The 18,787-nt window shown below is 43.4% G+C and overlaps 1 protein-coding gene across 5 annotated transcripts in view; it reads left to right on the top strand.

Annotated features, from left to right (window-relative positions):
• Positions 1-4,123: 4,123 nt before the first annotated feature.
• Positions 4,124-18,787, top strand: part of PHTF1 (putative homeodomain transcription factor 1) — a 59,241-nt gene continuing 44,577 nt past the window's right edge. For 2 of the 5 annotated variants that reach the window (XM_075615298.1, XM_075615297.1), the window contains exons 1-4: positions 4,124-4,304; positions 10,970-11,034; positions 11,347-11,422; positions 17,354-17,410. In XM_075615298.1, coding sequence (XP_075471413.1) covers positions 10,991-11,034; positions 11,347-11,422; positions 17,354-17,410 — 177 coding nt within the window. In that variant the 5' untranslated portion in view covers positions 4,124-4,304; positions 10,970-10,990. Of the gene's footprint in view, positions 4,305-10,969; positions 11,035-11,299; positions 11,423-17,353; positions 17,411-18,787 lie in introns of those variants that run through there. The other 3 variants (XM_075615301.1, XM_075615300.1, XM_075615299.1) reach the window with 2 other exon arrangements.

The following is an 18,787-nucleotide window of genomic DNA, read 5'->3' as shown; positions in this document are numbered from 1 at the left end:
TAAAATAACACCCCTCCTCCTCTCTTTGACCTATCTCTCCTAAAAATGGAGTATCCCTGAATGGCGATATTTGCATCAGGGGTTTTAGAGGATAGCCATGTTTCTGTAAGAACGATGGCTTTGGGTTTATGCATAAGGCACCATGCCCTTAGTTCATCCAGTTTGGGCAGCAGGCTCCGGAAGTTTATATGGGCGACAGATAGAGGGAGTAACATCTCCATGAGGCCAGGAGAAAGAAAAAAGTTAGAAGACATAGCAGGTTCATGATGCCAGAGGTAGGCAGTGCTGCAAGGAGCTGTTGTGAGCAGAGTGAGTGTGTGCAGACTAAACAGCAGGGGTGGGCCTGTACCTTGTCAAGTGTTTTGGTGCATTGTAATGCTAGGGTCAATTCAGGGTTTCAGTGTTTTGTGCAGTCAGTTTTGGGAGAGGCTGCAGTGAGAGAAGTTGTAAAGGGGTGGGGGGTTAAACTATGCAGGCTAACAAGCATGGGATCATAGTGTGATCTGAATAGCTTACCGTTTGTTGTCTTGAGTAAAAGAGTGTGCAGTAGATCCAGTCCCCAGTCACCTCTAGTCAAACTGTAGTCTAACTGTTTTTATCACTTAAAAAGCTCACTGTAGTCTAACTGTTTTTATCACTTAAAAAGCTCACTGTAGTCTAACTGTTTTTATCACTTAAAAAGCTCACTTTAAATGCCTCACTGCCTAATGCAGTTCCTGCCCAATGCAGCGAAGGTGTTAGTATTATACACAAAAAAAAGTCACATGATCCTCCCCCTCCCCAATCAGTCAGCTTGTTCCATTTGGTCAATTAACAGCACAGAGTTAAGAGGAAAAAAAAAAAAAAACTTTTTACATTCAAACATACATGATCAACTCACTCAGAGTGAACCTGCAGCAGTTCAGAAGTGTGCCAGACTAGCCCCAGAACCCGTGAGGATCCATTCTGTGTTCGCCGACGAAACCGGAAGTGACACGACGCGACCTCGGGAGTGGGGTGGATGGAGTACACCTATGCTGCGCATCAATTGTTATGTGTCTAAGCACATGTTGATCATGTAAGTGCAATACTTATTGCCTTTTCAATATATCCATAGTGAACATACAGTGTTGCACTAGAATTGTCTTTATTTCCATTTCCATTGAGGGTTCGTCCTGCTATCATCTGGGAGTGTGTACAAGCAAGACCCCCCTGCACATTGCTGAATCTACCCACCACATCTACTGCCAAATACAGGCTGTAATACCACTGGGATAATGTGAGTTCCCATTCATGATTCCTGCTCAGATTGCTGTATTCATTTAGACATATTGCACTATTTTGATATTCTTTCCCTTACATGTTTATGGTGATACCTGCGCTCCCCACAAGGTCCTAACACTACCTGTGAAAAGGGGAGTGTTAGGGGGGGTCACACGTAGGATGGTGCGACACCGGGACCTCCTCTAACACCTGCCCAGTTTGGGGCAGGGTCGCTAACCCCTCCCCGGGTATATAAGAGGCTCCTAACCCAAATTTAGATGAGACAATTCCAGGATGTAGCCTGCTCCCCAGTGAGTGACGCAGTATCTGCCTTACCCCATAAGGGGGTTGGCGACTAGCCTCAAGGGTCTCAAGCCCTTGGGGTGCCTAGTCAGGGAATGTCAGTGATGCAAGATGCGAAGGAAGATATTATATGATGGTCGGTGTAAGAAGTACCTTTCTTGCAAGAGATGGAATCGGGTCCTGGCCCGCCCAATAAAAAGTGAACGGTCCCACTTCTCTGTGTCGTTCCTGGAAAAGGGTATACCATCTGCTTCCGGCAGCTACCCTACAGGATGGAGGCGCTGCACCAATGAAGTACCAATATGTCCCGTTCCCACTACCATCGCGGAGACTCAGGGCTGGGACCCGCTGCGCCCGGTGGTGCGGGCGGCCGCGTGAGCGCTACTCGCCATTGCCTTGTAGCCTCACGATCCGGTCCCAGTCCCTCCTCACTGCCAACTGACTACGTACTGTGACGCCTCAGCCAGCAGGGGATACCAGAGAATTGTGTTCCCGTGCGGCGACGCGTCACATGGTATGCGAGTCAGCCAATGGGGAGGGGGGAGGGAAGGAGCTAGATGGGAGGCGCTTTGGGCGGGGAGCAGGGAAGGAGCTGCAGGTTAAAGTGTGTGTGTGTATATGTATGTGTGTGTATGTATGTGTATATGTATATGTGTGTGTGTGTGTATGTATGTGTGTGGGAGGGTGGACGGCACCACGATCAGATCCCGCCCCCCTCCCCCCTCCCTGCCACTTCCGCCCCCCTCCCGCTCCGGCTCCGGCTCCCTACAGACCGCATATCGCGGTCTGTGTCTGTCAGCGCCCCGCCTGTCTGCAGTGCGGGCGCGCTGACTGAGGGAGCGGGGCCTTAGCCTCAGGCTTCCTGGTCTACAGCAGGTGAGCTATCCAGCACCAGAGCACATGTAACAGGCAAATCTCCTGTAAGGGGGGGGGGGGTGTTACATGTGTATAATCTATTCCAAATCCAAAGGGGAGCAGATTAATAGGTTTTATTATATTATATTTTTGCGGTTACTGTGAGCCATGCCACAAATTTACGTTCCTGAAGGAACACCGTTTTTACTGGAAATGACATGTTAACTCTCACAGATATAGGCACATATCCATAAAACGGTACTAAGCTTTACCATATCTTCATCCACATGAAGAGGAGTAACGTGTGCTAAAGTTTAGCACCCTTTTGTGGATCTGGGCCTTAAAATCACGGATTTTGTTAGTATCAGCAGTCTCATAGGAGCCAATGACTGTTGGCCGCCATTTCTTTCTATCCCTGAACAAGTATTGCTACATATCTGCCAAAATGGAGAGAGCAACTTTGATACACGAGACACCTTATTCCAGGTAGGTTTAAAAAAATAAGGGGGAAGAGGAGTTTAATGAGGCCATTCCTTCCAGGCCCTAAGTGGACTTATCCCAGTAACATGGGTTACTTCAGGGTAATTAATGCCTTTTATTTTTAGTTTTTACTAAACTGACACCAATACATATTTTTAAATCATTTAGCTAAAGTTAGTTTGGAAACATGGTGAGCTCAGACTTGGAAGGGTTTTCCTCTCGCTGCTCCCTTTTGTCTGATATCAATGTGTGTTCAACAAGATTTTGCACAGGCAAAGGCCCCTTCTATCCCGCTCCCATTATCTTTGTAGGCTCAGGGATGAGTACAGGATAGGCCAAGGGTAAATAAAACACTTGATTGACAAACGTTGCCCCATTTAGAGATACAGTATATAAAAAGCAATCACATTTTTGTTTTTAGCACATCTCGGTTAGTATAAGGATGCCAATTAGATGGTTAAATGTTTAGAAAATGAGTTTTTTTTATTGGTCAGCGATGAGGGATTGTACCTTTTAAAGCCCCACTAAAGAACATGTATGGGAATGGGGAAAAAATGAAATGAATGCACTGAGCCATGCTTCTCCCGTATGGTTAACAACCTTTCCAAATTTGACGTGTATTAGCTTTGTATATTTAAACCATTAAGTCTCCCTGAAATGCAAAAGGCGTGATTAATGTTGCAGAAAATACAGTACCGACTGCTAGTTCGGTGGAGGGGTCATAGTTAATTTACCATAAACACAGGGATATTTCCAAATGAGCTGCATTGGGAAACAGGTATTTTTTTTCAATCTCATTCTCTCACATTGCATAGTTTGCCCCTCTGGCAGTGAAGGGGTTAATGGTACCCCTTTGCTATTTGTAGCTGGTTACCCCCCCCCTCCCCCACTCAAATACCCCCACCCCCACACACACAAGCCCCTTCCCTGGCCCCACACACAATTCCCCGTATGCTGATACAATACTCCCCCCCCAATACACACACACAATACAAAACGTCCCCCCATCCCCAAAATACCACCACCACTACTACCCCACAAAAAAAGTGTTTGCTTAAGTAGCGCAGCTGGAAATGGAACCCTTGGACCTAAATGTGTTGTTGATCCACATGACTGTGAAATATTTAATACACATATGAGAGGGTGTATGCTGCTATACACAGGCTCCTCCTGCTCCTGCGTGTCTCAATTCCAAAGGTTGAAAGCACTCTCTCTTTAAATACATTGTAGCTACAATTGATTTCATCATCATAGCCCAGGAAAGAGGAAGTAATTGTAGGTTGTGTGTGTTTGTTGTGCATTGTTTCAGATCAGACACCTGTATGTCATTATACAGGAAGCTGGTCTCATTGCAGCACTGTACAGCTCCATGTCAGCATGGACACTGTGCAGACACTGTCTAATGCAGGGCTGAAAAAACAACAGTAAGTAACACGTTATCGCTTTATCCTGCGGGTCTCTAATTCTATGCTATTCCTATTGTGATTCTGCAGATCTATGTAGTTGTTTACACTCATAAAAAGTGCAGAACATATTCCTATAATGTGTATAAAAATATTCTTAATAAGTTGAAGTGTTTAACTACCAGTAGATAGAAAAGTGGTAAACTCCAAAAACTTGAGTATGGAGAGTTTGAAACTGTATTTCCAGGCGGATCGCTTCATTATTAATGAGATTTAACATACAGAAAACGTTTGTATATGTAATACATATATACAAAGAATATTTAAAAATGCAGGCTTAAATAAATGGTTCGCTTATAATTATATATGTATGTATGTATGTATGTATATATATATATATATATATATATATATATATATATATATATGTATATATGTATATATGTATATATATGTATGTATGTATATATGTATATATGTATATATGTATGTATGTATATATGTATATATGTATATATGTATATATGTATATATGTATATATGTATATATGTATATATGTATATATGTATATATGTATATATGTATATATGTATGTATGTAGCAGAGTCACCTTATTATCTTCGGTGGAGGGGGGACGGGCTGGATCGGAGCCGCTGGAGCTCCGCGCTGTCGGAGTGCAGGGAGCGGCCATCTTGCTTGGGCGGCGCATGCACAGTCAGTGCGGTGGCCATCTTGTTCTCGCGCATCGTGTTCGGAAGAACGTTAGAAGAGCACGCCTTCTAAAAGTCCTGGATCGACTGGGAAGAGAAGGCCTAAAGTTGTCCCTGGACAACTGCCGCTTCTGCCGCACTTCAGTGGCTACCGACCCCGCTAAGGTTGTAGCCATGGTGTACTGACCCAGACCAAATAACGTGATGGAACTACGATCCTTTCTGGGGTTTTGCGGGTACTACCGAAGATTCGTAGAGGGGTACTCTAGCAAGGCCAAAGTCCTCAACAATCTGCTGAAGAGGCGGTGCCCTGCGTCCTGGGATCAGGCCACAGGACCATGAAAGACATTACGTGAGACACTCCTGCTTGAGCTCACCCACGAGGCGGATCAGGACCCTGAGGCGTGAGGGGATTGTTGGGAGGCCCCGCGATGTGGGACCTGACTGATCTATATTTCATCAGCGGTTCCTGGGTACAGGAGTGCCCAGGGAGGTATTAAATGCACCAACTATGTATACAGGGGTTGCGCTACCTCACATTCTGGATGGGGACTATTTTACGGACACCAGGTGTTAAGGTACCTAGGGCACCCTAAGTACTTTGTAGGAACCACACCGGGGTGCTGGATATTGTGTGTGGGTATTGCATTGTGATCTTGTATTGTGAGTATATTATTGCTATGTGTACAGTAAAGATGTTATATTATACCAGTTTGTATAGTAATTATTGTGTCCTATGAGGGGTCATCCCACTTACACTGGGATCCTCATAGGTGGAGGCGCTGAAACCGCGAGATATCGTACCCCAGGCTCCCCAGAAGTGGAGGCTCTGGCCTTCTGTGAGCCTCCCAGGTAACAGCAGCACGAGTAGTCGCCCACGTAGTTCCCATAGGCATAGGGAAAGGGGGCTACACACATATATATATATATATATCGTGTACAAATACACACATGTATGTACTTGCACACATCTTTATAGAATATACAATACACATATTGTATACATACAGTATGTTGTGCATGTATAGACATATAGGGTGTTTGTGTATTTGTGTATGTGTGTGTGTAATATATATGTGGATAATATAATATATATATATACTCAATCCTCATCAGCCCTTGTCGATCCGGTGCTGGATGAAGGACTCCGCAATTATCTTACCGGCTCTGTGGTTGCAAGCCTCTTCTCCTTGTGGCTCCAACAAATTTCCTAATTTCATCCTCCCATCTTGCTTTTGGTCATCGTCTTGACCTTTTTATACCCCTTAAAATCCAGTGCCACTGCCATTTTAACGTATTTACCCTTTGTTTGCTGTTGAACTCATTCATTCCTTTTTTCCGGAAACTTCCTATACCCTGTCTCTCTCTATACTTCTTTGAATGGTTTGTAGCTTCTGAGTTATCTCTGCATTTAGGGTCCAAGTTCAACATCCATACATAATTACAAGCAGCATACACTGGTCAAAAACGTTCCTCTGTAGGCACAGTGGAAGGTTCTCTTGAAAGACTGTCTTGTTTTTTTAAAAATATGCTGCGTTTCATCTTCATTCTCCTATTGATTTAATTTGAAAGGTTCCCATCCATTAATACTTGCCAACTAAAGTAGACATCGTTTTCAACTTCTAGCTCTACTCAATTTTTGTTTCAATTTTTGTTTCAATTTTTGTTTCAATTTTTGCAGAGTTGACACATTTGTTGAACATCACTTTGGTCTTACTGAGATTCATATGGAGGCCCATATTCTTACTTGCTTCGGCGAGTTCTCTGATTTGTTGGTGCAGATATTCTCCAAAAATTATGTCTGCAAATTGGAGGTGACTTAAAGCTGCAGTTCAGGCAATATCCTGCATGTGTGTTTTTTTTAATAAATCAGTTCTGTGGTAAGAAAAAATACTTTTAGCATTTTCTGTTTTAAAAAAAACAACTTTGAAAGACCAATTTTCTTGTATTCTATTTTAACAAGCATGCTTGTTCCTATAGCAACGATTTAGATTCCCCATATTTAAAGATGTCGCCAAACTTTGCCGATCAATAGACGGAGAACGAATTGACCGCCAGCTATGCAGTTCTTTAGGTAATTAGAGATTGCCCACATAAAATTATTGAAGTAAAAAAATAAATAAGAAAAAAAAAAGACTGAACTGCAGCTTTAAGTATATGTAGATGTCTTATTTCCCTAATTCGATGATTTGAACAATTTTTCAAGTGTTGCTGTTAAAATCTTTGTTGACACGGTGTCTCTCTGTCACTCACTCTTACGGATCCTTATCTTGCTTGTATCTTAATTTAGTCTAATGGTTGATGTGCCATTCTCGTACATTTTCCGTATATTATCGATGTATGCTTCTTCAAAATGTTGAATTCTCAATGCAAGTAAAATGACAGGTGGAGACAGAATCAAATTCTTTTTCGTAATCTATGAATCCTAAAATGAGTTATGGATTATATTCATTACTTAGGGAAATCACTTCTTGGATGTGGTCCATTGTGTTATATTTACTGCAAATCCTGCTTGTTTTGTAAGCTGGGTAACGTACAGGGCCTGTTGCTGCTAAGTGTATTTTCATAAAAATCTTGCAAATGATTGGAAGTTGACGGATTAGTCTTGTTCTTGAGGTCTTCTTTATCTCATTTCTTATTGGTGATGATAACTACAACATTGCTCCATTGATCTGGAATGTTCCTGTTCTTCAAGCAGCATGTCATTTTGTTTACTTCTTTCCCAGCTTCTTTCAAGATTTTACTTGTAATTCCATCTTCGTGAGGGGCCTTTCCATTACTCATAGATTTTATTGCCTTTACTACTTCTTCTGGAACGACACATAGTGGTCTCTCCTCGTTCTTCACCTGCATGATTATGCCCTGTGTTATCTGTGTACTTGTACAATTCCTTAGCTCTCCTCATGGTAAGTGCACACTCATTTATTGTTGATCCATCACTGCTTCACCTTCTTTAAGCCTTTGATATCTTCAATAATTTTATTCACCACATAGCCGTTCCATTTCTTACATCTTCAGCTATATGCTTGCACAATGTCTCGCACAGTTCTCTCTATTCAATTTGTGTTCTTGCCACTTGGGATTGCTTCATTTCTTGTCATTTCCTCAGCAACTGCTTTGTCAACTGATAATTTCGTAATCTGTTTTTCTTGTTATTAATTCCTCGAGTTTTTTCAGAATTGTTTGCTAAAGTGTTCCGATGCATCTCGGGCAAGCTGAAGCATTTTTCTCATCTTTAGTTGAAATTCTCTGCTATTATTTTGGAGGTTCTTGATCTTGATTTGTTCTGTATAATCAGTTTTCTTCTTTCCATTAACATGTAAGTTGCTGCAAACCAATTGGTGATTACTTCTGTTGAAATGGTTAAGGACGGTGCAGTCTTTAATCACGTGGTTTTTGTTAGCGCAGTTTCATTCTTGCTCCCATTGGGTCCACTCCACGCACATTTTCTAGTTGGATTATTTTTGAAGAATGAATTCACGATGTAAAAGTTTTCACATTCTGCAACTTCTACCAATCTGTCTCCAAATGTATTCATGTTGCTGTAACCATACTTACCAAGTGTTTGTCTTACTTCTTGGCACAAATGCACTGAAATCTTCCATAATGATGTTGATTGAGGTGGCAATTCGCTTAATTGTTAAATCAGCAATCCTGGTGACACTTTATTTTTTATAATATGTTTGAAGAAAGGGGTCTCTGAAACCCCCTGCTTCCCAAAATATTTATCCCAAGGACAGTACAAAGGACTCGGGGCCATCCCTTAAAGCTGCAGTTCAGTCTTTTTTTTATTTTATTTATTTATTTTTTTACTTCAATAGTTTTATGTGTGCAATCTCTAATTACCTAAAGAACTGTATAGCTGCAGGTCAATTCGTTCTCCATGTATTGATAGGGGAAATTTGGTGACATAATTAGGGCTGGCATATGTTTTTATTTGCTTGTGTCAGTCAGTGGAAGCTCATGAATATTCATGAGCAATCCTGCACTGACAAGTGCTAGAGGGAGGGCAGGGCTGACAAAGGGGTGTGCCAGGGCTTGTGACAGGACATGAAGGGGCAGTGCCGTAGCAAATGGCTGTTAAAATAGAATACAAGAAAATTGGTCTTTCAAAGTTGTTTTTTTAAAAACAGAAAATGCTAAAAGTATTTTTTCTTACTACAGAACTGATTTATTAAAAAAAACACACATGCAGGATATTGACTGAACTGCAGTTTTAAGGTTGGAGGAAAGCAGATTTCACCAGCAAGAAAGGAAAGGGTTCTTTAAAGTAAGGACAGTTAAAATGTGAAATTCATTACCCATGGAGACTGTGATGGCAGATACAATAGATATCTTCAAGAAAAAGTTGGACATCTTTTTAGAAAGGAAAGGTATACAGGGATATATCAAATAAGTAAACATGGGAAGGATGTTGATCCAGGGAGTAATCTGATTGCCAATTCTTGAAGTCAGGAAGGAATTTATTTTTCCCCATATGAGATATCATTGGATGATATGTCACTGGGGTTTTTTGTTTGCCTTCCTCTGTAGCAATAAGCAAGTATAGATATAGGATAAAGTATCTGTTGTCTAAATTGAGCATATGTTGAACTTGATGGACACATGTCGTTTTTCAACCTCATCTACTATGTAACTATGTAATATCTTAATCAAGGTTTCTAACACTTGATGTGAATAAAAAATGGTTTGTGACCTCTAATTTCAATGGGCTCTATGTATCAAGGCAATTTTGTCACAAAACTGGGCATCTTAATCATGCACTTATGTATCAAAGCATTTCACCCCAGCATGCACCTTGGGGAGTGTCAGTGGGAGGAGTTGGTGAGAGTTACACAGATTATCATGAGATGTATCATTATAGGTCTGTTTTGCCTTTTATTTGAACCCCTAAATCCCCCAGATATAAAGTGGCGTCAGCTAAAAATTCTGCATCAGATGTAAGAAACTATTACAAATGCCCCAATTTTGCTCCAAAAACGGAGCAGTGCGTCTAAACAAACTTTTTTTTTTCCGTTGAATTTACTATACATGGACCCCAATGTGTTTTACCCAACTCTTTCTGACAAGTTACAAGCTGATGTGCACAGAAAAAATGACTTCAATACATTGACACTAAGGAACGCAGAATAAAAATGCTACACGTTTGTCCAGAAGTTGTAACAATTGTAGTAATGTGGGAAGGAGGGTGCATGCTGGGTTGTATAGAGAACGGATTTGGCAGCAGAATGGGAGAGGTAGTGATGTCACTTTATAAATCCCTGGTAAGACCTCACCTAGAATATGGTGTTCCACTCTGGAGACCAGGACATTATTTACTAATCAGTCTTCTGCCATGAGATACCTTCTGGCATTGGACACCTTACTGCCCATTCAAGCCAATGGGCTGTAAGGTGTCTCATGGCAGAAGACTGCTTAGTAGATATGACCTGATATCTCCAGAAGGACATAAATCAATTACAGATTGGCAATTATCTAAAAGGGGGCATGATCTACAGCATAACATTCATCAGGAAAGACTAAATGACCTCAACATGTACAGCTTGGAAGAGAAAAGAGAGAGGAGACATGATAGTGAGTTTGAACAAAGTACAGGAGAGAAGCATATTTCAGAGAAAGACGAGTGCCATGAGGTCATGCTCTGAAGCTGGAGGGTGGGAGGGTAGGAGGCTGGAGGGTGGAGGCTCAGTGTGAGGAAATCAGTCTTCCCAGAAAAGGTGGTGTATTTGTGGAATAACTGCGTAACGGAGGTGGTGAAAGCTAATGCAGTGAATGCTTGGGATAAACATATGGCTATCCTAAATAAGAAAGAAAGCCAAGAATCTAATAGGGTCTGAGATTTTAAACAGGAAGGAAAATGGGCAGACTCGCTGGGCCAAATAGTTCTTATCTGTTGTCAAATACTATGTTTCTATGTTAAATTCCAATCTCCCTCTGTGTCCCAACCCCTTCACTGGCTGTCTCTTCCTACTCAGCTTGATACCTGATACCATGATATGCAACAACGAAAGAAAATAGAGCCTGGCCTGCAGGAAGCAAGGTGAGACGCACGTTACATAGTCACGAATGTCACGAATCTCCGTGTGCGTATGTTAATGGCCTGCTGTATTTGGTGTGTGATGTCATTTGCGAAAGCAGGAACTCTCTGGAGTACACTGAAATCCCTCACTGCCCGCCTGGCTCTCTTTCTCCCTGCTGCAGCACAAACCTGTCTTACTTTCTTTACCTTCTTCGCTCTGTCTATTGGAATTGCCATGAATATGTGAGCACTTTATAATTGGTCTCTCGTGGGCTGTTTTCTGCAGACTGTCCCAGTAAGAAGCTCTCTGTCCTATTACCTGTCCCCGTATAGAGATAGGGATTCCAGTGACTGGCAGGAAGAAATGGCCTGTGATAAGAGAGACGCCATATCCTGGTATCAGAAGAAGGTAAGTGGTTATAATTATAGTTTATAACCAACAGGTGACAGGCAATGGGAAAATGCTTTCCCCTTGCCAATTATAACTGTACACTCACATAAAATGTGAGTACACTCACATAAAAGACTGATATACTGTACACACAGACACTGATACACATACAGTACACACACATTAACCCCCTAATACCAATACTGCACACATTAACATTAATGCACCAATACAAACAGCACACACATTAATACACTGATATACATTACGCATTACAGACACATTTTAACACACTTATTCAAATACAGAGACATAGACACACTGACATAGATACAGCGCACCCACAGATTAACACCTGCTGTACAAACCAAAGTTTCTGAATGTCTCTCTGCTATATCATCCTGTATGGCCCTCCGCCGCCTTAAACTCAACATGGCTAAAACAGAGCTCCTCATACTTCCTCCCAAACCTGGCCCTACTACCTCCTTCCACATTACTGTTGGAACTACGATCATCCACCCAGTAGCCCAAGCACGCTGCCTAGGGGTCACACTCGACTCCTCTCTCACATTCGCCCCTCACATTCAAAACATTTCTAAAACTTGTCGCTTTTTCCTCCGCAATATAACTAAGATAAGCCCTTTCCTCTGTTGCTCGACTGCTAAAATTCTGACTCAGGCCCTCATTCTCTCCCGTCTTGATTACTGTAACCTCCTGCTGTCCGGCCTTCCTGCCTCTCACCTGTCTCCCTTACAATCTATCCTAAATGCTGCTGCCAGAATCACTCTACTCTTTCCTAGATCTGTCTCAGCATCTCCCCTCCTGAAATCCCTCTTCTGGCTTCCGATTAAATCCCGCATCTCACACTCCATTCTTCTCCTCACTTTTAAAGCTTTACACTCTTCTGCCCCTCCTTACATCTCAGCCCTAATTTCTCGCTATGCACCATCCCGACTCTTGCGTTCTGCTCAAGAATGTCTTCTTTCTACCCCCTTTTTATCTAAAGCCCTCTCCCGCCTTAAACCTTTTTCACTGACTGCCCCACACCTCTGGAATGCCCTTCCCCTCAGTACCCGACTTGCACCCTCTCTATCCACATTTAAGACCCACCTTAAGACACACTTACTTAAAGAAGCATACGAATAGCACTGTGAACATTCTGAACACATGATACATAAAGCTTGGCCCCCTGCAGACGCACTTACCAGAACTCCCTCCTCCTGTCTCTGTACGTTCTCCCTACCTACCAATTAGATTGTAAGCTCCTCGGGGCAGGGACTCCTCGTCCTTAATGTTATGTTTATGTCTAAAGCACTTATTCCCATGATCTGTTATTTATATTATCTGTTATTTATTGGATTACCACATGTATTACTACTGTGAAGCGCTATGTACATTAATGGCGCTATATAAATAAAGACATACAATACAGTACAATTAACATAGATACAAATACAGGCACAATGATGCACTCACATTAAACGAGCAATCCAAGCGATATCCTACATGTGGTTTTTGTTTTTTTAAAACCTCAGTTCTGTTGTATTAAATAATAATTTCCACCTTTTTTAATTTTATTTTAAAATTCAACTCTTAATGCCATTTGTAATGAGTTAATATACTGAGTATCCTTTTATTTCTATAGCAGGATTTAGCACACCTCTCCAGCAGTGCAAGATCTTTGTAACACTTTCCTTTTTGTGATCATTTGTTGCCAATATTCCCAGCAATTTAAGCTGTAAACTGTAACAATACATAATGTTACTTTAGTAATATAAGAATACATTGTAGCTGCTGAGTTACATTGACTGGAGGATTAATTTGAAACTGAAAGGCAGCCATTTAGTGAATCCTAGGAAACAAGATTTTGATGAGCAATCACAGGAGAACCAGTGGATCGGCAGCTTAAGTAATTCGTTTTCAATAAAGGCAATCAAAGGCTGCATATATTAAAATAAACATTTTTTTTATTTTTATTTTTAACTGCTTGGATTGCCTCTTGAACACTGCAGCACACAGAGACACACTGCAGCACACAGAGACACACTGCAGCACACAGAGGCACACTGGAGCACACAGAGACACACTGGAGCACACAGAGACACACTGCAGCACACAGAGACACACTGCAGCACACGGAGACACACTGCAGCACACGGAGACACACTGCAGCACACAGAGACACACTGCAGCACACAGAGACACACTGCAGCACGTAGAGACACACTGCAGCACGTAGAGACACACTGCAGCACGTAGAGACACACTGCAGCACGTAGAGACACACTGCAGCACACAGAGACACACTGCAGCACACAGAGACACACTGCAGCACACAGAGACACACTGCAGCACACAGAGACACACTGCAGCACACAGAGACACACTGCAGCACACAGAGACACACTGCAGCACACAGAGACACACTGGAGCACACAGAGACACACTGCAGCACACAGAGACACACTGCAGCACACGGAGACACACTGCAGCACACGGAGACACACTGCAGCACACGGAGACACACTGCAGCACACAGAGACACACTGCAGCACGTAGAGACACACTGCAGCACATAGAGACACTGCAGCACACAGAGACACACTGCAGCACACAGAGACACACTGCTGCACACATAGACACACTGCAGCACACAGAGACACACTGCAGCACACAGAGACACACTGTAGCACACAGAGACACACTGTAGCACACAGAGACACACTGCAGCACACAGAAACACACTGCAGCACACAGAGACACACTGCAGAACACAGAGACACACTGCAGCACATAGAGACACACTGCAGCACACAGAGACACACTGCAGCACACAGAGACACACTGCAGCACACAGAGACACACTGCAGCACACAGAGACACACTGCAGCACACAGAGACACACTGCAGCACACGGAGACACACTGCAGCACATAGAGACACACTGCAGCACACGGAGACACACTGCTGCACATGGAGACACACTGCAGCACACAGATACACACTGCAGCACACAGAGACACACTGCAGCACGTAGAGACACACTGCAGCACGTAGAGACACACTGCAGCACGTAGAGACACACTGCAGCACGTAGAGACACACTGCAGCACACAGAGACACACTGCAGCACACAGAGACACACTGCAGCACACAGAGACACACTGCAGCACACAGAGACACACTGCAGCACACAGAGACACACTGCAGCACACAGAGACACACTGCAGCACACAGAGACACACTGGAGCACACAGAGACACACTGCAGCACACAGAGACACACTGCAGCACACGGAGACACACTGCAGCACACGGAGACACACTGCAGCACACAGAGACACACTGCAGCACGTAGAGACACACTGCAGCACATAGAGACACTGCAGCACACAGAGACACACTGCAGCACACAGAGACACACTGCTGCACACAGAGACACACTGCAGCACACAGAGACACACTGCAGCACACAGAGACACACTGCAGCACACAGAGACACACTGCTGCACACAGAGACACACTGCAGCACACAGAGACACACTGCAGCACGTAGAGACACACTGCAGCACGTAGAGACACACTGCAGCACGTAGAGACACACTGCAGCACACAGAGACACACTGCAGCACACAGAGACACACTGCAGCACACAGAGACACACTGCAGCACACAGAGACACACTGCAGCACACAGAGACACACTGCAGCACACAGAGACACACTGCAGCACACAGAGACACACTGGAGCACACAGAGACACACTGCAGCACACGGAGACACACTGCAGCACACGGAGACACACTGCAGCACACGGAGACACACTGCAGCACACGGAGACACACTGCAGCACACAGAGACACACTGCAGCACGTAGAGACACACTGCAGCACATAGAGACACTGCAGCACACAGAGACACACTGCAGCACACAGAGACACACTGCTGCACACAGAGACACACTGCAGCACACAGAGACACACTGCAGCACACAGAGACACACTGTAGCACACAGAGACACACTGTAGCACACAGAGACACACTGCAGCACACAGAAACACACTGCAGCACACAGAGACACACTGCAGAACACAGAGACACACTGCAGCACATAGAGACACACTGCAGCACACAGAGACACACTGCAGCACACAGAGACACACTGCAGCACACAGAGACACACTGCTGCACATAGAGACACACTGCAGCACATAGAGACACACTGCAGCACACGGAGACACACTGCTGCACATGGAGACACACTGCAGCACATGGAGACACACTGCAGCACACAGAGACACACTGCAGCACATAGAGACACACTGCAGCACATAGAGACACACTGCAGCACACAGAGACACACTGCAGCACACAGAGACACACTGCAGCACACAGAGACACACTGCAGCACATAGAGACACACTGCAGCACGTAGAGACACACTGCAGCACACAGAGACACACTGCAGCACATAGAGACACACTGCAGCACATAGAGACACACTGCAGCACGTAGAGACACACTGCAGCACACAGAGACACATTGCAGCACACAGAGACACACTGCTGCACACAGAGACACACTGCAGCACATAGAGACATACTGCAGCACACAGAGACACACTGCAGCACACAGAAACACACTGCAGCACACAGAGACACACTGCAGAACACAGAGACACACTGCAGCACATAGAGACACACTGCAGCACATAGAGACACACTGCAGCACATGGAGACACACTGCAGCACATGGAGACACACTGCAGCACATAGAGACACACTGCAGCACATAGAGACACACTGCAGCACACAGAGACACACTGCAGCACACAGAGACACACTGCAGCACATAGAGACACACTGCAGCACGTAGAGACACACTGCAGCACACAGAGACACACTGCAGCACATAGAGACACACTGCAGCACGTAGAGACACACTGCAGCACACAGAGACACACTGCAGCACGTAGAGACACACTGCAGCACGTAGAGACACACTGCAGCACACAGAGACACACTGCAGCACACAGAGACACACTGCAGCACAGAGAGACACACTGCAGCACAGAGAGACACACTGCAGCACACGGAGACACACTGCAGCACATGGAGACACACTGCAGCACGTAGAGACACACTGCAGCACGTAGAGACACATTGCAGCACACAGAGACACACTGCAGCACGTAGAGACACACTGCTAAACGTACAAATAAACAAATGACCAAACAATCACATACACAGTACACACCGTTTGAAGGAGCGGCTCACATTAACACACTGACAGACACACACAGTGCACATACATTAACACACTGTTATATACTGTACCCTCACATTAACACACACTGATTCACACAATCTGAACACAACGGCACTAATATAAACATATACTGTACATGGCAAATAAAAAGATCACTTGTGAGCAAAGTTGTAAAGATTCACTGCATAATAAAAGAATTTTCTCAACGAAACCCCCCACAGGGGGTCTCATCAGGGTGAGGCTGGTTGTACTGTCTTTGCAATCGTAAAGGCTGGGTAGTACCATACTTTATATAAGTTATGGTGGGAGAAAAAGGCGACAAAACACCTCCACCATATAGCATATAGCAAATAAAAAGATCGCCTGTGAGCACATTGACATGTCCTAGGCAGGTCTGCAACCCTGCCTTTCACCATTATCACCCAGCATACAGTGCTTCCACTGTGGCAAGGGATTCTGGGAAATGACATGCAAATGAGCACACCGTGTCACATTTTACCAGAAATCCATTTTTACATGGAACCCTTATAAACTTATGCTCGCTGTTCACACAGCTTTTAAGCACAGCATGGGATTAGATGCAAAGCCAGTGACAGTGATGTACAATAACTTTGCAATGCGTTGCCAGCCCCTCTGACAGTAAAGAGGTTTCAGTCTGATTCACGTTGTGCTTTTTATTTCAGATTGGAGCCTACGACCAGCAAATATGGGAGAAATCAGTGGAGCACACTGAGATTAAGGTAAAGCGGATGTATATTATATTGTGTCTGATTTCACCTCCCACTCACACACAAGCTTCTGTATACCATGAGCATAGGCACAGCCACTACTAACTTGTTGGGCTGTCCCGCAGCTTTACGTTAGGCGTAATCCTGGCGTGCGCTCGAAGGTTGCGGCATGCACATAATGCTGCTCCTAACTTCACACATACAAAGCTGTTTCTTTAACACCAACGGCTGATTTAAAAGCCAATTTAAGTGTTTAAATCACTAATTTAATTTATATATTGGAACATACATGTGTGTATATTTATAAAAAATAAAATACAGCCCCCAGTACGACCAAAATGAGCAAATCGAAGGGATAACATCTAAAATCTACTTATATATAAATATATGTATAAACATTATACTTCACTCAGATCCAAGGATCGAACAAGAAGCAAAACATCAGGAATACCTAACACAAAACATAATTATTAGTAATAGTCAGCATGGATTTATGAAGGATAGGTCGTGCCGAACTAACCTTATTACTTTCTTTGACGAGTTAAGTAGGAATTTAGACCAGGGTAATGCAGTTGATGTGGTCTACTTAGATTTTGCAAAAGCTTTTGATACGGTTCCATACAAGAGGTTGGTGTACAAAATAAAGCAAATTGGACCCGGTAAAAATACTTACACCTGAATTGAAAACTGGTTGAAGGACAGACAACAGAGAGTTGTTGTAAATGGGACTTTTTCAGGTTGGGCTAAAGTGAGTGGAGTACCTCAGGGATCGGTACTGGGACCCCTGCTTTTTAACTTGTTTATTAATGACCTTGAGGTTGGCATAGAGAGAAAAGTTTCCATCTTTGCTGATGATACTAAATTGTGTAAGGTAATAGAATCAGAGCAGGATGTAATTTCTCTCCAGAAGGACTTGGAGAGACTGGAAACGTGGGCAGGTAAATGGCAGATGAGCTTTATTACAGATAAATGTAAGGTTATGCATTTGGGAAGCAAGAATAAACAGGCGACTTACAAATTAAATGAGGAGAATTCTTGATGGAGAAGGATTTAGGAGTGCTTGTAGACAGCAAGCTTCGCAATAGTGCCCAAAGTCATGCAGTAGGTTTTTTTGTTTGCCTTCCTCTGCATCGATATACGGCAAGTACAAATATAGGATAAAATATCTGTTGCCTTAATTTACATAGGTTGAACTTAATGGACGTATGTCTCTTTTCAACCTCATCTACTATGCAACTATGTAACATAAGTTAAACAGTATCAAAAGAAAGAAAACAGTATTAAAACATAAAAATTATCCTTTGAGGTGTGCTCTCACCAATATGTGTTTTAATAACTAAGGTGTGCCTTCTCCATTTGAGATATATAGATTTGTTATTATATGATATA

Source organism: Ascaphus truei, chromosome 9, assembly GCF_040206685.1.
Source record: "Ascaphus truei isolate aAscTru1 chromosome 9, aAscTru1.hap1, whole genome shotgun sequence".
Lineage (NCBI taxonomy): Eukaryota > Metazoa > Chordata > Amphibia > Anura > Ascaphidae > Ascaphus > Ascaphus truei.
The sequence above is the reverse complement of the archived record's forward strand: the minus strand, read 5'-3'. Positions and strand labels throughout refer to the sequence as shown.